This window comes from Littorina saxatilis, linkage group LG13 (assembly GCF_037325665.1).
Source record: "Littorina saxatilis isolate snail1 linkage group LG13, US_GU_Lsax_2.0, whole genome shotgun sequence".
NCBI lineage: Eukaryota > Metazoa > Mollusca > Gastropoda > Littorinimorpha > Littorinidae > Littorina > Littorina saxatilis.
The window spans coordinates 15,091,847-15,116,402 of NC_090257.1; the positions used below are offsets into that span (position 1 = coordinate 15,091,847).

Below are 24,556 nucleotides of genomic sequence, written 5' to 3' on the forward strand. Positions count from 1 at the left end.
TGACAAAATGTTTGCTGCAAGCACTTCAGATAATGCTCCACGGTAATTTTAAGGGAAGAGGTGACACGGTAATTTTAAGGGAAGAGTTGGCACGGAATTTTCATCCAAAATCGTTCCATGGTGTGATTTGGTTTTTCAGCATATTCAGTGGTCTGGGTGGCCGAGTGGTAAACGCACTTGCCTCGGAAGCGAGAGGTTGCGAGTTCGACCCTGGGTCAAGGCGTTAGCAATTTTCTCCCCCCTTTCCTAACCTAGGTGGTGGGTTCAAGTGCTAGTCTTTCGGATGAGACGAAAAACCGAGGTCCCTTCGTGTACACTACATTGGGGTGTGCACGTTAAAGATCCCACGACTGGCAAAATTGTATAGACATAGATAAAAATGTCCACCAAATACCCGTGTGACTTGGAATAAAGGCCGTGAAAGGTGAATGCTCGCCCTAATAGGCTTGAGGTTTGCTGGCCGATGTGAATGCGTGATATATTGTGTAAAAAATTCCATCTCACACGGCAGAAATTAATATGTAAAGCGCTTAGAGAACGTCAAGCGCTATATAAATCTCCCCATACATACATACATATTTAGGTACTTTGAACACCCTAGAATAGTTGCATGATGTTTATTTTGTCAATTTCATCCTCTTTTTTGCAATAAAGTGATGATTTGCAAAGTGAGTGCTTTCACATTCAAATGTTCCATATTTGGAAGAGTGACCTTGAACCTTTCAAAATCTATTCGCTTATTGGTCATTACCAATAAATTTCAACCCAGAAGTCGTTCTGCTCATGCGTGCACACCATATCCGCATACACACGCGAACGTTTTTCGACGTCGCTTCAACGTCTCAAACAGCGCTGTTTCCTCTCAACTCTGCCTCTCAAAACTAAATTCTGCAGGAATACTTCATGCAAGAGGTAGAGGAAGGTACAACTTGCTGCAGATCGAGCGAATCGATTTTTTGTTGTAAAATCTATCCGATTTCATCCAAAATCTGCTTTACTTATAAGAACTTGATATTCTTGTCTCCCTCTAGATCATTGTACCCCTTGAAATTGTCAGGGAAGCATTCAGTCTAGAGTTTATTTTGGCAGAAGTCTGACTTCCTACCGATAGCTGCATGTGTTATGGAAGAAATACCGCCTACTTCGAAGCGATTTTGGGTTGAAACTCCATCAGTTTTATGTGATGGGAACACTAATTAGACAGAAACCATGTGTCTGCTTTTGCGATGAGACTGAGAACATCCAGAGTTGCAAGTGAAATTCCAAACGTCTTATATAATTGCCAGCTCATCGTATTTACTGTACTTGATGTTTCATAGAGTGTAGCATCAGTTTGATGTCAATATGTGCAACGTTGGACTGATAGGGGATTGTGAAGAGTACTTGGAGTATTGGAAAATGTTATTGAAAAGTACCCAAATGCACTCATACTCTTAATCTGTCTTCACTGTGCGCAGCAAAATACTTTACAAACTTTCAAATGCAATTTTCTCAGAATGTGATTTTCAAGGCAAGTTACATGACGAGCATGGTGATTACATTGGATCTACAAAGGTAGCAGGTCTGAAAATGGCAAGAATTTTACTCGCAAAACATGTAACTGGCGAGTAGAAATGTTCATCTACTTGCCAAATGCGAGTAAAGTTGCTGAAACAAACTGTTGGTTTTGCTAGTAAAGTTTGCTCTCTTGCTAGTAAATGTTCAGAATCCCTAGCCAAAGGCGAGTACACTATTTGTTGGACTTTCAGGGCTAGGAAGACTTATCATTTTTTGTTTTGCAATAACAAAATCAACAAACAAGAAAGGTAGGTTGTTGGAACGTTTGTTATTGGATGATTTTTGAGTCACTTGAGAAAAAGTTACTCTATGTAATCGGTCAGTGTTAGTCTGTCCGTCCGGCCGTCCGGCCGTCCAGCCGGCCGTCCGTAGACACCACCTTAACGTTGGACTTTTCTCGGAAACTATCAAAGCGATCGGGCTCATATTTTGTTTAGTCGTGACCTCCAATGACCTCTACACTTTAACGATGGTTTCGTTGACCTTTGACCTTTTTCAAGGTCACAGGTCAGCGTCAAAGGAAAAATTAGACATTTTATATCTTTGACAAACTTTTCTCGGAAACTATCAAAGCGATCGGGCTCATATTTTGTTTAGTCGTGACCTCCAATGACCTCTACACTTTAACGATGGTTTCGTTGACCTTTGACCTTTTTCAAGGTCACAGGTCAGCGTCAAAGGAAAAATTAGACATTTTATATCTTTGACAAAGTTCATCGGATGTGATTGAAACTTTGTAGGATTATTCTTTACATCAAAGTATTTACATCTGTAGCCTTTTACGAACGTTATCAGAAAAACAAGGGAGATAACTAGCCTTTTCTGTTCGGCAACACACAACTTAACGTTGGGCTTTTCTCGGAAACTATAAAAGTGACCGGGCTCAAATTTTATGTGAACGTGACTCATTGTGTTGTGAATAGCAATTTCTTCCTGTCCATCTGATGCCTCATATAATATTCAGAACTGCGAAAGTGACTCGATCGAGCGTTTGCTCTTCTTGTTTGATTTGCAATAACAAGCAGTGATCTGACCATGTAACGACAGGACCGATTTGTAGAGAAAAAAAATCTTGTTGATTTTCTGTAACTGAAATGCAGGTCTGATTTGTATCTTTCCTCATCGCATGCCTCTGAACCGGGTCTGGAAATGAAATTGGTCAAAATGCCATGTCACTACGGGTAATAGCTACTGGTGAACACATTATGACAAATTTCAAACCTGCAGCTTCAACGATTTGTTTTCTTCAAAAATGTTTTATTCAGGCAATTTTATTTTTAAATTTTGTCATGCAATGCATAGCAGTTACATAATGGCAAAGTGGATATGACGGATAAAAACACATTCAATAAAATGGACAAGCAATTATAATAGTTCTACAAGGGTCTTCAACGATTTTTTAATAAAGAGCCACAGCATAATGTCACTTTTGGTGACTTTTTTGAAAAAATTCATTGTTTTTTCAAAGCATAGCTCTTTCTCACTTCTAGTCAAGTACGAGTTATCTTTCCATGCTCTTCAACGAAGGAGAAACGCTGGGTTAGTTCCGGTATCTTCTACATCATGGCGTCTGCACTGAAAGAAAGCTCGCTCAGAGTGTGTGGTGGTGGAAAGCAGTACTGTGTCATTTGCCATAACTATCGTGGAAAAATTATTGAAGGAAGAGTTGTCAGGCTACATAAACTTCCAACAAACAAGCAACTGAAAAGAGCTTGGGAGCAGCGCCTACGTGTTACTCTTTCTTTTAGAAAATGACAAGATTTTGTGCAACTTGACAGAGTGACTTTCTCGTCTAGTTAATCAGATGGGTATTATTTGTTCATGTACATAAAAGTGTAAAAGAATGTTGTTGTACAACATACTTCCTTCAATCATTAGTGCATTTTGCTCTTGTCTGTGTGAAACAGTAACAGGCACATGAGCTGTAAGAAGGACTGCCGTGTCTCAGTATGACTGTAGTCTCTAGTGTCACTATAAGTCTCAGTCATTGACTCTGTGTATGTCACTCATTGATGCTTACATTCCCAATGCATGGAAGACAGAAATTATAAAACTAGTATGCATGAAAACTGATGCTGGTTTGTACTCCAAATTTTTGTATCCAGTTAAAATATCAGGCATGAAAACTGAAAAAAAAATACTGAAAACAAAATTCGAAGGCGCGTAGCGCCAAGTTTCGCAGGCGCAAAGCGCCAAGACTTCTAGGGAGGTCCGGGGGCATGCCCCCCCGGAATTTTTTTTTTCAAGGGTGCAATTTGGTGCAATCTGGGGCTATCTGAGCCTTAAAATTAGATTCAAACATGGCCCCAAAACTATTTTACTATAACTATGACTAGGAGGAAAAAAAGAAAAAAAAAATTAAAAAAATTTCAAAAAAAAAGGAAAAATACGGAAAATAAAAAAAATACGGTTTATTTTTTTCAAAAATACGGAAAATACGGAAAATACGGAGAATTTTCATGCCTGAATATGTCTGAGAAGTTGAACGCAAACCAACCAGGTGTGAGCGTGTGTTGTAAGGAGTGCACTATTTTGTAACGTGGGATTATGTACATGAAATTATAAATAGGGTTTGTGTGGTGTGTATCTATGCTTTTTATGTTTTTAAGGGAAAAATATTTATTACCTGTGTGTGATTACATTTTGTTTTTTATTCACAGTTGGCTGAAATATTTGCCGAGGAACGACAATGCAGTGTATTATCAGGGACCTATGGTATTACATAATTATATATGTATTCAAAGAATAAAGACATGATGAATCTGAAGCTTGATGAATGACTTGTTTTACAGATAATCACACACACTTCAACAGACGCAGTTGATACAGTTTGGGTTTTATTTATCTAAAACATATACAAACAATAGCAGTTTAACAAAGTTGGTAAACAATGTAAAGTAAAACAACTGAAGTAACATTAAAGAGCCATGAACTGGTAATGTGAAACTGCTCTTAGGCTAATGTCAGATGGAGCTCGCAAAACACGAAACAAAAGCCGAACAAAAGCAAAACATGGTGCTTTTGTGTGTTGTTTTGCTTTTGTTCGGCTTTTGTTTCGTGTTTTGCGAGCTCCGTCTGACATTAGCCTTAGACAACACGCACATCCAGTTAACAACAATAAATGCATGACTACCAAGCATCAAAAGGACTCACTGATTCACGCACAAATTCCGCGTGTGCTCAATAATTATTGATAACATTTAACACATAGGCTACAAGTTCGTGACACTGACAGTCGAAGTGGTCTGTCAAATGCTAACTTGAATCATTTGTTTCCACAGCATTATCGATAGCATCCTTGCCATCTTTTCGCAGCTGAAACGTGCCTCTTGCTCTGCGCACTAATTCTTCTTTTTTTCCACTGACAAGTTGGCCATGTTTCCGAAGAAAATCTTTCAATTCTTTCACGTTCATGCGCTCGACTGCCGCCTCTATCTTAACCGGAACTTACCGAACCAAAGGGACGAAACTCGTGCACACCTCCGGCCTCGCTAGTGAGAAAGAGCTATATTGGTGCTAGTTCTAACAAGAAGGGCAAAGCCCATACGACTCACATGCTTGACCTTGACCTTTACATGACCTTGACCTTCAGCTAATCCCGCAGTGGGGCACTGCGGTTATGAAATTAAAGGCCCCTCCTGTTTTTGGAACCGCAGGAGCTTTCTAGTTTGCTGTTAGGTAGATTTTTGGTTCCTCTTTCCTGTCATGCTCTCTTTTTCTTCATGAATTCTTTTCTTTTTTCTGCCTTCTTGCTCATTCACCTGTATTTTTTCCAAAAATCTTTTCTCTTGCCGCTTGTCTCGCGATTCATGTATAGTTTAATCTGTTAGTGTTCTGATGTAAGTCCAACAGTAGATAGGTTAAGCCTATTTTAACATACTGGAAACTGGTAATCTTCCAGTAGGTATTAATTTAGTTTTACTAAAGCCTGCTGGGACACAAGTAATGGGTTAGTGCATTTGTAAACAGGAATCGCTTGACAAGTGGCCCCCTTCATCCCCCCCTTCCTCGTCCTGATATGGCTCTGCGTAGTCGGCTGGACGTTAAGCAACAAATAAACAAACAAACAAACCTTCAGCTAAACCTAGCAATGACATCATACACTAAGAACTGCTTTACACATTTTTCCACCAAAATACATGTGACCTTGACCCAAGGTCAAGGTCATCCAAGGTCATGCAACACAAAGCTGTTAATTCAAGACATAGGAAGTACAATGGTGCTTATTGGCTCTTTCTACCATGAGATATGGTCACTTTTAGTGGTTCACTACCTTATTTTGGTCACATTTCATAAGGGTCAAAGTGACCTTGACTTTGATCATATGTGACCAAATGTGTCTCATGATGAAAGCATAACATGTGCCCCACATAATTTTTAAGTTTGAAACAGTTATCTTCCATAGTTCAGGGTCAAGGTCACTTCAAAATATGTATACAATCCAACTTTGAAGAGCTCCTGTGACCTTGACCTTGAAGCAAGGTAAACCAAACTGGTATCAAAAGATGGGGCTTACTTTGCCCTATATATCATATATAGGTGAGGTATTGAATCTCAAAAACTTCAGAGAAAATGGGGAAAATGTGAAAAATAGCTGTTTTTTTAGACAACATTTATGGCCCCTGCGACCTTGACCTTGAAGCAAGGTCAAGATGCTATGTATGTTTTTTGGGGCCTTGTCATCATACACCATCTTGCCAAATTTGGTACTGATAGACTGAATAGTGTCCAAGAAATATCCAACGTTAAAGTTTTCCGGACGGACGGGGGGGTCGGACGGACGGACGACTCGGGTGAGTACATAGACTCACTTTTGCTTCGCATGTGAGTCAAAAATGAGCATGAAAGTGACTTGTTATGCTTTTATGCTTCAAAATGCATCAAAATATTGTCCCCAAAAATGCAAACAGTAAGTTTTTAGTTTTCATGCCACCTCCCCTTAAGTGCCCCTTGCTGCCTAGCATACAAGATGTCTGTCCGTGGTTGAGGATAATGTACCACTTATGCAACACTTGTGTGTTTCAGGAGAGGACAAAGAACGCGCAGTTCATCATAATCTCGCTGCGAAACAACATGTTTGAGCTGGCGGACAGGCTGGTGGGGATTTACAAGACGTACAACTGCACCAAGTCGGTGACTATCAACCCCCACAGGATGCAGCTCCCCCTGCAGGAGATCAACGCTGCTCCTCAACTTCCTGTCTCCCAGGTGTAGGCTCTTCGTTTAGCATGGTTACATATGCACCTTGGTCTCACAGGTCCTAGAATGAAATACACCTTTTTACATGAGTTTACAACACCAAATTCAGTCTCCAGTGTTACTCTTAGTGACTGATGACAGCACAGTTTTTGTGTAAGGCCTTGTATATGTGGTTACAAAACACAAACCAGGAAAGCCCATTACCAGAAGAAACTTCATGGCTTTGGGTCACTGAATGACATGTACAATCAACTGTTTGCCTTTTTTGTGTCTATGGAGACTAAACATGCAATTATTGTGCATTAAACCGTAACATTTTTGTGCAATCCAATGCGTTCAGGATTCTGACAATATGGTATTGCGGATACTGTCAGGTAAAATTAGTACCCATGCATTTGCTGAGGTTTTGCGCAAATTCAACTAGGCATGCTTAGCTAGCTCATGGAGACTCAACACCAAGCGTTGGTCCCAGTTTTGCTGACAGTTTATTACTTATTGTTTTCTTTGGTTAATAAGACCAGCATCTTACAAATCAGCTATACTAGTATCAAAACAACTCAAATACAAATGCATACCAACAGTTGTTATATGTATTAAACACTCATTCAACTGGTCTTTTTACCCCCCGCGGGTTACTCCCCAGCATGTCGTAAGAGGCGACTAACGGATTCTGTTTCTCCTTTTACCTTTGTTAAGTGTTTCTTGTATAGAATATAGTCAATGTTTGTAAAGATTTTAGTCAAGCAGTATGTAAGAAATGTTAAGTCCTTTGTACTGGAAACTTGCATTCTCCCAGTAAGGTCATATATTGTACTACGTTGCAAGCCCCTGGAGCAATTTTTTGATTAGTGCTTTTGTGAACAAGAAACAATACACCCTTTCGGAGTCTCAGGCGAGAGCAAATCTCGTGTCGCGAGATGATCCGCGCATTGAATGCTGGGATTGCAAATTGTACCAAACACGAGGTCTTCAGAAGAGGTACATTGCCGATTGCGTTCAAGTTTTCCCTCGTAAGCTCTTATCTCTTTGATATTTCTGTGGTTTTTGTCCCACGATAGTTTCATGGATCTCGACTCGGTGAGACTGTGGAAAGTGCCACAGCTTCAAAATTAAAACAACTTTTAGTTATTGACTAGCAGTTAAGCCCGGCTTCGCCCGGGAGTAAGCGGAGCCCTGTAGCAATTTAAGACGCTCGCTATCCCATTATCATTAGCTTAACCTCCTTTGTTTGGATACAAAAAAAGAGTTATCTCCCTTACCTTCTAGAAATTTCCGGAACTGTCCAGTTAATTTTTCTTTCTTCATTTCTTCCCCTCATAGGAGCAATAGCGAGTCTCTAATATCACTGGCATGATGTGCTTGCTACAGGTGAACAGTAGGCACTGAACTGGTCTTGCACCATATAGGCTGTATTCAATAAATGGGAGGTCCATAATCTGAGAAAGGAAACAATGAATCAAGAAACTAAAACCCAGGTGCACATCTGCGGCACCTAGGGAGTGTACGTGCACACTATCTTGTTCCTGCCTCTTGCCATCTCAGAGGTATGGCGACCACAGACAAAAAAGAGTTATCTCCCTTACCTTCTAGAAATTTCCGGAACTGTCCAGTTAATTTTTCATTCTTCATTTCTTCCCCTCATAGGAGCAATAGCAAGTCTCTAATATCACTGGCATGATGTGCTTGCTACAGGTGACCAGTTATCTCCCTTACCTTCTAGAAATTTCCGGAACTGTCCATTTAATTTTTCATTCTTCATTTCTTCCCCTCATAGGAGCAATAGCAAGTCTCTAATATCACTGGCATGATGTGCTTGCTACAGGTGAACAGTAGGCACTGAACTGGTCTTGCACCATATAGGCTGTATTCAATAAATGGGAGGTCCATAATCTGAGAAAGGAAACAATGAATCAAGAAACTAAAACCCAGGTGCACATCTGCGGCACCTAGGGAGTGTACGTGCACACTATCTTGTTCCTGCCTCTTGCCATCTCAGAGGTATGGCGACCACAGACAGACAGACACACAGACACTCTCTTTTATTATATGTATAGATTCTTTTATGAACCAGAAGGGAGGCCGTGAGCGTTTTAAGAAGCAAACGAATCCATGTACGTAATTTGCTCAAGCAGCGAATTAACGCACCTCGATTCGTTTGATCATGTTTTAGTTTCAGGGCACACATATTTAAGTGGATAAATACGCCCAACAATAGGCGATACAGTGAAATCTGGTTATGTTATATTTTTGAAACACTTGAAAAAAGGTCGTACAGTGGAATTGAAATATAACCAATAATTACAATAACCTCATTGCCTTCATTTAGTCAAAACGCCTTCAACAAAAATTAATTGGCACAATCAGGTTTCACTGTATCATCACATTTATAACAATCTTATGACAAATGTCAAGGCTCCAATATTTATTTTGCACAAAGCCACAAACACAAAAGTAATCAAAAACACAATATTGTAAATCTGCTTCCTCTAAACTTACAACTGGTCAAGACGAGAAACAAAAAAATGTATGTGAATACACATTTTCACTAAATTAAGCAAAAATTAACAACTTTTCATTCAGACATATTATATTTGATAATGATATAGTAATATTCATGTTTCACCTTTGGCAGGCTTGTCAGCAACAACTTACATGAACTTAAAAACATTGTCTGATTTTTCCTGTGAGAAAATAAAACCAGTAAAGAATGTGAATTGAGCTTAAAATGAAACAATGTCAACAACTTAAAAATGCATATGGAAAATTGCATTTTGCTTAATTTTCAAGTGAGAAAATATAACAAGTGAAGAAAGCAAATTGAGCTTAATTAAAACATAATTATAAGTGCAGATTGGTTTGTTTTGGGGCACACATTTTTACTGTGTTGTAGATTTTTCTTTTATGAACCACAAGGTAGGCCTATGAGCTTTTTAAGAAGCAAACAAATCAAGGTATCAAAAACTTTTTTTTAATCTGCTTTCTCTATACCATCACAAGATGAGAAACGTTGAATTTATGATAAAAATACACATTTAAACTAAATTAAGCAGAGAAGATTAACAACCGTTCATTCAGATATATAAATACATATTGATAGAAATCTGCAGTGAAGGAAAGCCTGACACAGAAGCTGCAGCCATTCCTATCATAATCAAAACTGATCTCTTACATCATTCTTCCAGCTCACCACATGCGCATTTAAAGTTGAATTTAAAAGTACGGATGCTGCAGTCACTGCTCTTTGTGTACGGGAAACTGCAGAGTGTTTGGTACAATGGAGCACCCCCTGCCGCCAAAAATGTGACTAGCCGCACATGCGCACTCGAAACTCCGAAGGGGTGTATTAACAAGTGGCTCTATCCCATCCCCCCCCTTTCCCCGTCGCGATATAACCTTGAACGGTTGAAAACGACGTTAAACACCAAATAAAGAAAGAACTGGTCTTTTTGAACCTTGTACAGATTTCTATGTCTAACATTATTGGATAAATGGTTTGATGGGAACTTTGTCAGTTTGTGACTAGAGTTTTATGAATCTGTTATTTGTAACTTGCAGAAAAGAAGCTGTACATGACAAATGTACATCAACTGCAAGCATGCACACATATTTTTCTCCTCTCACTTACTCTATGCAGGTTTAGTTTTACCAGCTAGACAAGGTTTCACCTTCCTATGCTGTGATTAACTAGAGCTGCTATACATCCCATAAGTCATGCATATGTAGCATTTTAATGTCAGTATTTATTCTTTTATTTTTGTTTGCATCAAAAATCACGATTGCTGTCATGTACAAGGAAGCTGCAGGGTGCAAATGTACACACAAGCAGATGGCACACACGTTTCCCTCTTGCCCTTGATGTCCTCTTGAAGGCTACCAGTAAGAGAATCTATTGGCTGACATAGGTTTATACACTGTACATAGACGTGACTGAGTGTTTATCAATGCTTCTATTACACCTTTGTCCTGACTCACTCTGGCTTTCTCTCTCTCTCTCTATTGCCATTCACTTCTTTTTAACAACTGTTTTAAAGTTCCTGTAAAGTGTCCCAATAAAGTGCATTATAAGCATAGTACCCAGTGGAACGATCATATTGTACTGATGCTTGCTAAAGATTAATCAGCAAAGAGGCGTATTGCTTTGCCTGCAAAGGAAGGTACTTTTACAATTAAAATCTGGAAAGAGAAAAAAATTTCAATGAAAAAGACAGTTTCCTGCCCGTTTTAATCCGTTGAAAAGTTGTATGGTCACTAGCCACTTTATTTTTCATTTCTACATGTCACTACCTTTTTCCTCAGTAAACTGATTTACAAATAAGTTTTTATCAATTGTTTGAATGTATGGGTGATTTCTTCAAGTGTGTGAATGTTAACATTGTCATTGTGGAACAGTTCCTACAGTGGACAGCAAGAATCAAAGATAGGACAGAGATTTTCCTGCCTGGATTCCCACAAATTGCAGCATTCATTTTGTTGCATACATGGCAGTTAGGAGTTCATTGACTTGCACGCATAGATGAAAGCATCATCATACATCCTGACGTAGCAAGTCTCTTATTTTCTTTTAAACAAATGAATGCATTATAACAATCCAACATTGTTTTTGTTTACAATTTGTTTTTATCTTCTTCAGTAATGTTCAATTTAATGATTTATTTATTTTATTTGGCTCTATGGAAATGATTTATTCAGATGAAGTTTTGATTTTGTTGGGTTGTTTTTTTCTTCCCAAAACTGCTCTATACCTTTATCCCAAATTTCTGAGCCACAGTACAGCTCTAAAAATGGTGTTGAATACATGTACATTTGTACTTTTATCTTCGTCATTACACAGTTCATTATACAGCTTACACTTTGAATCAGTATTAATTTTCAGTTGTTTTCCAGCAGAACATTGGTGGCAATAATATACATAATACACATTTGAAACCATTTCAGTTTTACCTCTTGTATTTTCTGTATGTTCCAAAAGACTGTCTTCCAATTTTTACTGGCCTGCAGATCAGGCACACTTTCAAACAGGTCATTTGGTGCAGTCACTCAGTTCAAAGAGTTTGTTTTATTTAAACATGACCTGGGAAAAATGCATCAAGGCATCCTGGTTAATGTATGCTTGTCTTGCATGATACATTTCTGTTGGACAAAGCAGGGGGCAAGCATGAGTAAGAATCTAAAGCACCCAGAACTCCTCCAGCTAAGACACTGACCAGAGACGTCAACTTAGCACCGATTTGCATGTTCATAGCTGGGTGAGCGCTGCTCTGTGAGAAGTGGATGTGAGATCTGGGTTTCCCTTTCTATTGCTGGATCTTTTACTTTGGGAAGCTGACACTGAACTTTGCTCCAAAAAATGTTCCACTTCAACTTAGCTAAACCATTTTGTGGCCATTTGACAATGGTGAACAGCTTAGGAATGTTCTTGAAGACTTTCTTGTAGTCGCTTGACATATTGTGCCATTCCACATCAGGGAGGTTTTGTGTTGGAATGAGGACAATGTTGGCATCATAATCTGCACACACACTGATATACCGGCTGAATCCAGAAAACCTATCATCTTTATTGGATGTTTTGTAGGAGGAGAGGATGAAGATGACTGTAACGCATTCCTCTATGTGGTCGATCTGCCTTCCCCTAGCTGCAGACATAGAAATCGGAATAAGAAGTGAATTAGTTAAAATATTAGCATGTCAATGAAAACAAGAAATTCCTTTGAGGTAGGAAAAACACCCCCGTTGGTCAAAGGGAAATAACCATTCTCACTGCACCCATTCTCACTGCCACCAACTGAGAAGGTTATTTTCCTTTGACCATGAATATGTTTCTCTATAAGTCCTTGTAGAATCTTAATCCACCAATAACTCCCTAACCGTGTGTTTGACTGGTCCCAATTTTTGTAAGGACCGTCTCAGGAATGTATAGAACCTGTTCACCAAGTTTGGTGACGATCGGTCCGTTCATTCTTGAGATCTATATGCGAACACAAACACACAAACAAACAAACAAACACATCGACCGAAACCTATACACACCCCTATACCGGGGGTGTAACAAGCACATATGTTCAACCCACTGACATTTTGTGTGGTGCTTAAATGGAGAAAGGGTCATAGATATAGCATGAGTGAGAAAGTATACGCACAAAATCCTGAATTCACTTTTAATAGTCCGCTGAATTAATTTGACATACAAAGTCCTAATTGGGGAGTGTAGATCTTGTATCCCTTTTGGTGAAGTGTTGAGCTGAGCATCCTCATCACCCTCCCTTCTTCTTCACCCTCCTCGTCGTCATCCCCGGCCAGCAGCATGGCGTCGTAGAGATGGCCTGGCCCTGACACCACACCATACACGTACAGGAGATAAGACACTTCAACAATGGCCACTAGCTTGACTGGCAAGTCACATTTTACATTCACAAGCCGAGTCACAAACATTTTTGATATCTTGCTGGGAAAGGTTTTCTTTCTATAAACATACTTTCAAGGCAATGTTTGTCAAACCAATTTAATAAGTAGGAAAATGAGAGAAGTTATTGGCAACTGAGACATATTTTGAAATAATATGTGAACAACTGTACTCTGAAAACCGAAAACAGCTACTTCATAAGTTGACAAACTTGGGGCTCGCCGGACAGGTGAGTGCTTGGACAGGTGAGTGCTTTACAATTTGTAATCGCCCTGCACAATTTCTATTTGCCACAGGTGAGCGGGCGAATGTATTTCCAAATCCCTGCTTCACCATAAGAAAAGATAAGTGTTGATCATTGAGGGTAGTAGAATAAGCAGGACTTGCCCTTTATGCATCTGGCCCTTACCCACAGAGAGACAATATCTAAACAGTACAAAATCAAATATAAAGAAAACTAAAAACGGTGGAAAGTATTTTATCAGCATATAGATAAAATATAAAATTTCTCAAGTAAATTTTCATTTGATTAATATACTTAACCCAATCACATATAGCATTTGACAGTCTGAGATGCTAGGTACTGAAAACGCTTACCCGTCTAACAATTTAAAGGGAAGCAACCCCATCACCAAAAAGGCTTAAAACAGCCCTGGTAATAAGCCAGTACCCTGGGAGTTACCTCCCATTGGTGGATACTACGTCACTTCCTCCATGAGCACATGGCCCAATCATACGGCTTTAAAGAAATCAAACCAAAAGCGGGGAGGCGGGCGGGCCTACACTATGTGATTGGGGTAAGTATATTAATCAAATGAAAATTTACTTGAGAAATTTTATATTAAATTACATATTCTTACTCCCAATCACATATAGCAGATAACATCAACAAGGCGGTGGGAAAGAAAATCTAACTCACTCTTAAAACCTTGCCCGAAATTGGCCCGCTGCCAAAAAAGGCAGGAAGGGCCCGGTGAGAAAGAAAATCCAACTCACTCTAACCCCTTGCCAGGAACTGGCCCGCTGCCAACAAGTCAGAAAGGGAAAAGAGAAATCCCTGATTGGCAGCTAGGATGTCGTAGACAAGACTTGCTAAAGACAACCTCCGAGAGTCAGAAAGCTGTGCCCAGCACTTCCCCCCCGGACCGTAAAACGGCCCAGGAAGAAAGAAGAGCCCTGGATTACAAGAACCCGAGCCGAGAGAAGGGGAAAGACAATCTGAACCCCCCCCCCCCTTTTCTATTGGAAGGCAATGTTAAAGCCTGACAAGACGTGGAAGAAAAAAGGTCAGCTCCAGAGAAGAGTGACCAAACTCCACCCAAAAAGAAAGAGAGAGACACCTGAGTACAAAGTACCAGGGTCCAACTCGATGATAAAAACTCAAAAAGCGTTCCTAAAGTTCCAAGAACGTGAAGAAACGCTCACCCCCCCAAGCACACCGTACTGCCTCTCTGCGTTAGAGTACAATCTAACACAGGAAAGAAACATAGTACTCCTGGGTAGTGACATAAGAAAAGAAAACGTCAAGAAAAAACCCTGACTGCGATCTTAAACATCGTCACCCATAAAACATGCTAAAGAAGGGTGCCGTAAACCGCAGTGTAGCTGCTCTCAAAAGAGATGGTAACCAGATATCCTCAACTCGTTCGTGCAAAAGCCGAAAAAGATACTACGAGGAAACAGCTACTTACAAAAGGCGTAAGCAACTGAAGGAGCGGAAGTCACAGCGGACGAAGTCTGGTGTGACCAGTAACCATGAACTAAATGGCTCAAAGCCATAGTGTTCGCAGTTCAGTCTGCTTGTAGGTAATTGAAAACAAATCAAGAACCCAAAGCCGAAATCACGACTGGTAAGCATACAGGAAAGGCCCGTGAAGCCGACCAGCCAAGAGACTCCCGAGACAAAGAGTTCTCAGGAAAAAACTGGAAAATTTAAATTCGAGATCAAATCAAGAGCCTTCCTGAGTTTGGGCGAAAAACCAGAACGCGTCTGTCCACGTCCAAGAGACTGCAGAACAGACACGGAGACCAACAGGCAAACGCCATAGTCATAGTTGCCTGTGAAAGAAAGGTGACTTGTAAAAGAAACCCAACCTAACAGAAGTCGTTCTGACTCACCTCAGTAAGAGGATGAAGAAAGATTAGAAATCCGCCAACACAGGAACCCAAAATGCCATAGTCACACCACGAAATGCAGGAGACAATCGCACAGGCCAAGGCTAAGAGCCGTGACGCCCGTAGGCCAGCCATAATTCCGAAGTACCCGCCGTACACAGGTAGACGAAAGAAACAAAAGTTTCAGCTGCCTCAAAAAAGATGCTGGGCTAAGAGCCCTCAGCAAGGAACCAGGAACATTAGCCAGCCCCCTTGCCAGAAGGAGAGGACTGGCCAAACTGAGAGAGAAGATAAGACCAAAGGATGACTCCTCCGACCTACATAGTCAAAGACAATGTTCCCTCAGAAAAATCTGAATGTAACTTCCGAGGCCAACTCAAGTCACCTTAAGTTTGGAAGAAACACCGGAACAAGTCTGATCGCTAGAGAAAGACAGAAACGAACTCAGCGACAGACAAACAATGACCACAAATGTCAATCGTTGTTTCTAAAACACCCTGACGTAACTAAGACGCCGGTAAGAGAAACAACCTCTCCGACTAGCCGGAAGTGCGACAGAAGCAGCAGCCCATGGCTGAAACAACTGTTACACCGACTGAGGCCGGACGCCCGTAAACCCAAAGGGCAGCCCTAGATCCGACCAGACGAGACCTGTAGTGAGTGCTCGAGCTGGTGGACCTAGCAAAGTGCATAACGGAATCAAGGAATTCTTTCCGTGAACTGATAGTGCGAGCACAAGAAATCCTCCGACACCAAACCGCATGGGTATAGTGAAGCGAGAATATAAGCATCTGCTCTTCGTTCAAACCACCAAGGCTGACCGAAGAATAAAGAGATGCCAACTCCAACCTACTGACGTCCTATCACCCCTGAAGAGCCAAGAATGTGTTATAATACCGACACAAACAAGTCTCTCGTAAACCCTCTAACCAGTAGAGGAAGCAAACCCTACGTCAACCAAAAAAGGTGACCCAGGAGAGCAAAGGACGAAAGCAAGCCGAAGCCTACGTAGCCATAGCCAGCAAAGGCCAAGCCTGTTCCTTAAATTGCCATGAAAAGACCAGCAAAGGAACTGGAACAAAAAGGAATACCACCGCAGGCAAGAAAAGACTACGTCAGAACCTGCTAAAGATGGTATGCCATAGAAGGGGCCTCTCCGAACCGGAAGCAGGAATCCTCCTCCTTCGCGGAACGGAAGTCCAACATCGCCAAAGAGACAACCAAAAAGGAAGCCAAAAAAGAAACAAGCGCAGCGTGCTTGCAAACTGCAAACAGTTACATAATTACAAGTACAAAGAACCATGCCTTATGTTTATGAATGAGTGCTTTGTAGTTGATTGCAAATTTTACCACTATTTCCTAGTTTTGACAATGTAAAATGTCCAGATAAAATTAATAAACTATATAAACATGATGTGGAAGAAAGACATGTGTGCGCTCACACACCCTCTCATACTCACACCCATGTACTCATACATTAAACACGTACAGCCATGCAAACACACACACATATATTTAAAGCTATGATCAATGCGTTTTTGTTTGCTTTCCTTTTTGTTTGTTTTAAAATATAAACATATTTTGAACAATTGAATTTTGTTTGTCTGTTTGTTGTGAATATCCACTGAAGAAAAATAAAAATGTGAAGTGGTAAGTGATTTGTGTTTGAAGTGCCTGTGTCATGGTATTATTCTACTGTCAGTGTTAAAACTCACAAAATATTGTTGTTTTTTTTGTTTGAGATTTATGCTGTAGAAAATATATTTTGGCCCTCAATTTATGTTTTCTTATAGCAAACATCATGGTTTGTTATATATAAGTACTGACAAGGTTTTATGTGTTACCAAGTGAGACTGAAATGTGTTTAAAGTGAAGTTTATTAGAAGATTTTTTGTGAACATTGGAGTTTGATATGGATTTGTACATGTATGTCTGTTTGCTTTTACCTTTTTATATGTTTTGTGCTAATTATTTTAGTGAATAAGTAAATTGTTTTCCATAAAATAAAAAGATTCTGGAATTTTGATGTAGATAAGGTATAAATGTTTGTTTGGTGCATAAGCGGGCTGATCCACAGCTCTGAACAGGTTTGGTAACAGACTCAGTTGCTAACTTTAAAGTGTTTGGAAAGAGAAATTGTTTGTTTAACTGGTCTTGTTTACTAAATAGAGGTGCTCTCCCGGAAGTAGATATTTGTGTCATTCTTTGTTCTACCAAAATGTCTGTCAGCTTTTTGATGTCAGTAAGACATCCTTTTGATTTCTTGTTGTTTTTTGTTCGTTGTTTGAAAATCAACAATGCTTGCCATGTATGCCTTCAACCGGCTTTGCACATTATCAAATGTAATTCTTCAATGCCATGTCTGATATTAAGATAGCCTCAGCAAATGTCCAGGGTCTGGGAAACTTTCAGAAGAGGCGAGATGTATTTCAGTATCTTAGACAGAAACAGTTTTCTATATATTTTTAACAAGATACCCACTTCCACACTAAACTTGAAAAGCAAATTGGTGCAGAGTGGGGTTATGAGTGCTACTTTGCATCACATAGCTCGCAGTCTCGTGGAGTCTGTATTGCATCACATAGCTCGCAGTCTCGTGGAGTCTGTATTGCATCACATAGCTCGCAGTCTCGTGGAGTCTGTATTGCATCACATAGCTCGCAGTCTCGTGGAGCATCACATAGCTCGCAGTCTCGTGGAGCATCACATAGCTCGCAGTCTCGTGGAGCATCACATAGCTCGCAGTCTCGTGGAGCATCACATAGCTCGCAGTCTCGTGGAGCATCACATAGCTCGCAGTCTCGTGGAGCATCACATAGCTCGCAGTCTCGTGGAGCATCACATAGCTCGCAGTCTCGTGGAGCATCACATAGCTCGCAGTCTCGTGGAGCATCACATAGCTCGCAGTCTCGTGGAGCATCACATAGCTCGCAGTCTCGTGGAGCATCACATAGCTCGCAGTCTCGTGGAGCATCACATAGCTCGCAGTCTCGTGGAGCATCACATAGCTCGCAGTCTCGTGGAGCATCACATAGCTCGCAGTCTCGTGGAGCATCACATAGCTCGCAGTCTCGTGGAGTCTGTATCTTATTTAACAATCATTTTGACTTTAAAGTCAAGAAAGTCATTAAAGACACCCAAGGAAACTTTTTATTGGTCTTCATTCAAACTATGGACAAAGACATTTTGTTAGCTAATATTTATGGACCTAATAACGATGATCCGGATTTTTATGTTTATTTACAAAAAACAATTGAAGACTTGCATATATCAAACATAATTATAGGGGGAGACTGGAATTTAGTTTTGAATCCAGCGCTGGATTACCAAAATTACAAGAGAAATAATAATGTAAAAGCGCAAGAAACGGTCATTGAAATGGCTGGTGAACTGGAACTAGTTGATGTCTGGCGAGAAATTAACCCGGAAACGCTGAGATTTACATGGAGACGTAGTAACCCAATTCAGCAGAGTAGATTAGATTTTTTCTTGGTATCTGAGAACATGCTTTCTGCAATAAAAGATGCTGACATCCTGCCAGGATACAGAAGTGATCACTCAATAATAGTTTTACAATTAGAGTTTAAAAAGGAAACGAGCCATAAAAATTATTGGAAATTTAATTCATCTCTCTTAAAAGATAACAAGTCGCGTAAGGCGAAAATACAATATTTAGTCAAGTAGCTGTCAAACTCACAGAATGAAACTGAACGCAATGCCATTTTTCAGCAAGACCGTATACTCGTAGCATCGTCAGTCCACCGCTCATGGCAAAGGCAGTGAAATTGACAAGAAGAGCGGGGTAGTAGTTGCGCTAAGAAGGATAGCACGCTTTTCTGTACCTCTCTTTGTTTTAACTTTCTGAGCGTGTTTTTAATCCAAACATATCATATCTATATGTTTTTGGAATCAGGAACCGACAAGGAATAAGATGAAAGTGTTTTTAAATTGATTTGGACAATTTAATTTTGATAATAATTTTTATATATTTAATTTTCAGAGCTTGTTTTTAATCCGAATATAACATATTTATATGTTTTTGGAATCAGCAAATGATGGAGAATAAGATAAACGTAAATTTGGATCGTTTTATAAATTTTATTTTTTTTTACAATTTTCAGATTTTTAATGACCAAAGTCATTAATTAATTTTTAAGCCACCAAGCTGAAATGCAATACCGAAGTCCGGGCTTCGTCGAAGATTACTTGACCAAAATTTCAACCAATTTGGTTGAAAAATGAGGGCGTGACAGTGCCGCCTCAACTTTCACGAAAAGCCGGATATGACGTCATCAAAGACATTTATCAAAAAAATGAAAAAAACGTTCGGGGATTTCATACCCAGGAACTCTCATGTCAAATTTCATAAAGATCGGTCCAGTAGTTTAGTCTGAATCGCTCTACACACACACACAGACACACACGCACGCACATACACCACGACCCTCGTTTCGATTCCCCCTCGATGTTAAAATATTTAGTCAAAACTTGACTAAATATAAAAAAATATGTGGAAGAAGTTCATAAGACCATCAAAGCAGTCAAAGATCAATATTCTGTCCTGGTCTATGATAGGAACAACATTGAAAGTATAGATACTGATGATCTGCATTTAACGATATCTGATCAGCTATTTTTAGATACTCTTTTAATGGAAATTAGAAAAGCCACAATAGATTTTAGTGCCAAGAAAAAAAAGGCTGATGCACTTTTAGAAAAAACACTTGAAGATGAAATTCAGTTTCTTGAAAAAATAGTTAATAAATCTTGTTTGTTTGTTTATTTGTTGCTTAACGCCCAGCCGACTAGCAGAGCCATATCAGGACGAGGAAGGGGGGGATGAAGGGGGCCACTTGTCAAGCGATTCCTGTTTACAAATGCACTAACCCATTACTTGTGTCCCAGCAGGCTTTAGTAAAACTAAATTAATACCTACTGGAAGATTACCAGTTTCCAGTATGTTAAAATAGGCTTAACCTATCTACTGCTGGACTTACATCAGAACACTAACAGATTAAACTATACATGAATCGCGAGACAAGCGGCAAGAGAAGAGATTTTTGGAAAAAATACAGGTGAATGAGCAAGAAGGCAGAAAAAAGAAAAGAATTCATGAAGAAAAAGAGAGCATGACAGGAAAGAGGAACCAAAAATCTACCTAACAGCAAACTAGAAAGCTCCTGCGGTTCCAAAAACAGGAGGGGCTTTTAATTTCATAACCGCAGTGCCCCACTGCGGGAGTTAATAAATCTGAAGACGACTTATTGAAAATGCAAGAAAAAAAAGGATGCATTAACAAACTTACGGACAACTAAAATACAAGGAATATTACTACGTAGCAAAGCAAGATGGGCGGCTGAAGGAGAAAAAGTAACGAAATACTTTTGCAACCTAGAAAAAAGACATCAAGCAAATGTTCAAAATAATATCAAAAAATGGTCAGACGTTGTCAAACACTGATGACATGCTAGACGAAACAAGAGAATTTTACCAAAATTTGTATTCAGAAAGGGAGATAGAAACAGTCGACCTAGACACGTATACACCGTTTTTACCTAAGCTTTCTGAAGAAGAAGCAGTAGTCTTAGAAGGAGAAATAACACTTGCAGAAGCAACTCATTCTCTTAAAAGCATGAATAATGGTAAAAGCTCGGGTACGGACGGTATGACGGTTGAATTTTATAAGTTTTTTTGGAGACAAATTGGTAGCTTTGTTGTCAGATCTTTAAACGAAGGCTTTTCCAAAACAGAGATGTCTATTTCTCAACGAGAGGGTGTAATTGTATGTCTTCCAAAAGGTGACAAACCTTGAGAGTATTTGAAAAATTGGCGTCCTATTTCCTTACTTAACGTTTCTTACAAGATTGGATCATCTTGCATAGCGAACCGTATAAAAAAAGTACTACCAAATCTAATTAATGAAGATCAAACGGGTTTTATGGCTGGGAGATATATAGGTGACAATATAAGACTTTTATACGATATCATTGACTACTTGAAAGAAAACAATTTACCAGGATTGTTAGTCTCAATTGATTTTGAGAAGGCCTTCGACTCAGTCAACTGGGATTATATGCACAACGTATTGAAATGCTTTAACTTTGGGGAAAATATACAACGATGGATACAAGCATTTTATACTAATATAAGGTCTTCGGTAGTGGTCAATGGTAAGGCATCTGGCTTTTTTACAATAGAACGCGGATGTCGACAAGGGGATCCAATTTCACCTTATCTGTTTATTTTATGTGCAAAACTTCTTGCATGTCGAATTAGAGAAAATAAAGCTATTGAAGGCATTCAGATTGCAGAAACTGAACAGAAAGTTAGTCAGTTCGCCGAGGACACCTCACTTTTTCTCAACGGTGATGAAAAGTCATATGAAACTCTATTTTATGAACTTAACTTCTTTGAAAAGTTATCTGGATTGAAACTTAACTATGAAAAAACCTGTAACGTCTGGTTAGGCCGAACAAGGAACAGTGATAAACAATATTTGCAAAATCACAAGATGACGTGGAATCCAGCACAATTTAAAATCCTCGGACTCTGGTTTACGAATGACTTGGGAGGGATGGCGGAGTTAAACTTTACTGAGAAATTTAACGAAGTGAAAAAACTGTTTAGTATCTGGTCCAAACGATCAAGTACCCCGCTAGGACGGATTGCAGTGCTCAAATCGTTAATACTATCAAAACTTGTATATTTATGGATTTTACTACCAAATATACATGCTCTATACAACAATTGCAAAAAAAATGCTTCCAGTTTGTTTGGGATAATAAAAACGACAAGGTCAAAAGAACAGTGGCAGTTCAAACAATTCAAAATGGAGGCATTAATGTTCCTCATATAGAAACATACATCAAATCATTGAAACTCATCTGGATGAAAAAAGTACTATCAGACTGTCAAAACCCAAAATGGAAGCAAATTTTGCAAGTTACTTGCCCTGAAATATGTTTACTGGAAAAATATGGTCCAACATTGTTGTTAAAAAATAATCAACATGTTAATCCATTCTGGAAAGATGTGTTCAAAGCAACAACAGAATTTTATGACAAGACTGATATTGATACTCCAGCAGAGTTTTTGATGGAACCATTATTTTATAATAACAAATTCAAGGTTGGTCAATCACCTTTCCACTTTAAGGACTGGTCATATAATGGTATATATTTTGTAAAAGATATTGTACATGAGAATGGGGAATTTTTTTCTCTTCAAGAGATACATAAAAAAGTGGATGCTCATGTTTCCATGCTAGATTTTTATGGCTGTATTAGTTCAGTAAAATCTGTTCTACGCAAGACAAACATTATTCTGGAAGATTGTGCTTGCGCTACACTATCCAAAGCTTACACAGCCATACTTATGGCTCAAAAAGGTGCAAAAACGTTTTATAAAACACTAATTGGGAATCCTGTCTTGCCCAATGCATGTAAAAGCTGGGAACGTTTAATAGACAAAGATATTGTATGGCCCAAAGTGTTTTCTGTAACAAGGAAAATACAAGAGGTTAAGCTGAAGTGGTTTCAAATGAAGATTAACTACAGAGTGCTTGTGACAAATTCAATCCTCAGGGACATGGGCGTGCTCGCGAGCAATCTTTGCAATTTTTGCAAAGTCGAAAGAGACACAATTTATCATTATGTATGGCACTGCGAGCACGCACAGGCCTTTTGGGTAGACTTTGAGAACTATTTGCGCGACAAATGCCATAATTGTTCAAGGCTTAAACTTAACTCTACAATTGTACTTTTTGGCTATGACGATAATATTAAAACAGATGCAGGCTTTGACCATATTTTATTAATCGCAAAATTCTATGTGTATAAATGCAGGATTGCAAACACAAGACCAAGACTTCCTGTTTATTTACAAGAATTAGCATATGCACATCAGGTGGATAAATATGTACATCGAATAACAATGAGGCAGGATCAGTATATTCAAAAATGGGCATCATACTTACGAATTGTGCAATGAATCATAATAACATGTTTTGTATGGGCAATTGTTACTGCAACCTTGCAATTAAAATTAACTTTTCGAGTACTGATGTTTCTAAAAACTGTAATGTTTTGTCCGCCATGAAATGCAATCATTTGTATTACATGTACTTGTTTCATATATGTGCACTGCCAGTTTGCCATGATTGTTTGATGAGTGTTGTTGAATAAAAAAAAGTTGAAAAAAACCACAAAAAGGAAGCCAAAACCGCCGATGCACCTTCCAGAAAGTAAAGGGAAAACTTTCGCCATAGCATCAAGAAGAACCTGAGCTTTAACGGAAATCCCGAAAATGTCTATTCACTATCCACCAACTGAAATCAGAGTGGACGAGCGAAAGACAACGCCGAAGTCACATCCACCAGAGGCGGAAACAATGCACGGGATAACCGGGAACCGGAAACCCGCGTACCAGGACATCATCTTATATCCTGACTAGTGTGAAAGTCAGAAAAAGCCAAGAGAAACGTCCAAAGACAACGGAACTGAATGGACAGAAGCCACCCCACCCGAAGGGTGACGAGACGACTGCCCCGGCCGAGGAAACCAGAACGCCCGAAGGCCAGCCGCTGCTCCTTCCTCACAAACAACCGTCGGGAAGAAGAAGAACAGTCTATCCGGACGAAGCCGGAAATGTAACCGACGAAGTCGCACCATGCGAAAACGAGAAGCCAAAAAACCCGGAGGTCAATCCGCGGTCAACCCCAGCACTGACACAGAGTGAACATGTGATGAGGGACCTATGATTCCTGTAAGGAAAGTAACGGGATGTAATTTCCGCCGCAGCTTCAAGAATGGACTTGAACCTTGACGAAAATCCCAACCGTGTCTCTTCGCTGACCACAGCTGACCTTCAGAGTGGATCAGTGGAGGACACTGACCAAAGTCATTAACACCAGAGGTGGGGGGAAACACGGAATAACCGGAAACCCGTAACACCGGAAATCGATCTCACTCATCCCTTGACTAAGAGAAAAAGGGTAAGTAGACCAACCATCCGACCACCGGACCTGGAAAAGCGGAAGTCACAACACCCTCCAGGTGAAGCAACAACCGTCCTGGCTGAGGCACAGGGTGCACGAAAGCCGACCACTGTTACTCCCTCTCTGGCATCCATACAGAAGTGTCAGAAAGAGGGACAGCGTATCCGGCCGAAGCCGGAAACGCAGCCGCCGAAACCGTACAATACGGAAACAGAGACTGCGTAGACTGAGGCCGGAAGCCATAAAGCCCAGAGGCCAGTCTGCGGTCCGTCCCCTCACTTACGTCGGAG

General features: G+C 39.8%; 2 protein-coding genes across 5 annotated transcripts in view; one reads left to right on the top strand and one right to left on the bottom strand.

Annotated features, from left to right (window-relative positions):
* The window catches only part of LOC138983685 (structural maintenance of chromosomes protein 4-like), an 87,847-nt gene extending 76,776 nt beyond the window's left edge, over nucleotides 1-11,071 (top strand). For all 3 annotated transcript variants that reach the window (XM_070356961.1, XM_070356964.1, XM_070356962.1), the window contains exon 27: nucleotides 6,583-11,071. In XM_070356961.1, coding sequence (XP_070213062.1) covers nucleotides 6,583-6,771 — 189 coding nt within the window. In that variant the 3' untranslated portion in view covers nucleotides 6,772-11,071. The remainder of the gene's footprint in view (nucleotides 1-6,582) is intronic.
* Nucleotides 9,164-24,556, bottom strand: part of LOC138983688 (uncharacterized) — a 48,619-nt gene continuing 33,226 nt past the window's right edge. Inside the window, exons 8-9 of one of the 2 annotated variants that reach the window (XM_070356976.1) lie at nucleotides 12,942-13,082; nucleotides 9,164-12,389 (exon numbers count right to left, since the gene is read on the bottom strand). In XM_070356976.1, coding sequence (XP_070213077.1) covers nucleotides 11,974-12,389; nucleotides 12,942-13,082 — 557 coding nt within the window. In that variant the 3' untranslated portion in view covers nucleotides 9,164-11,973. Of the gene's footprint in view, nucleotides 12,390-12,893; nucleotides 13,083-24,556 lie in introns of both variants that reach the window. The other variant, XM_070356977.1, reaches the window with a different exon arrangement.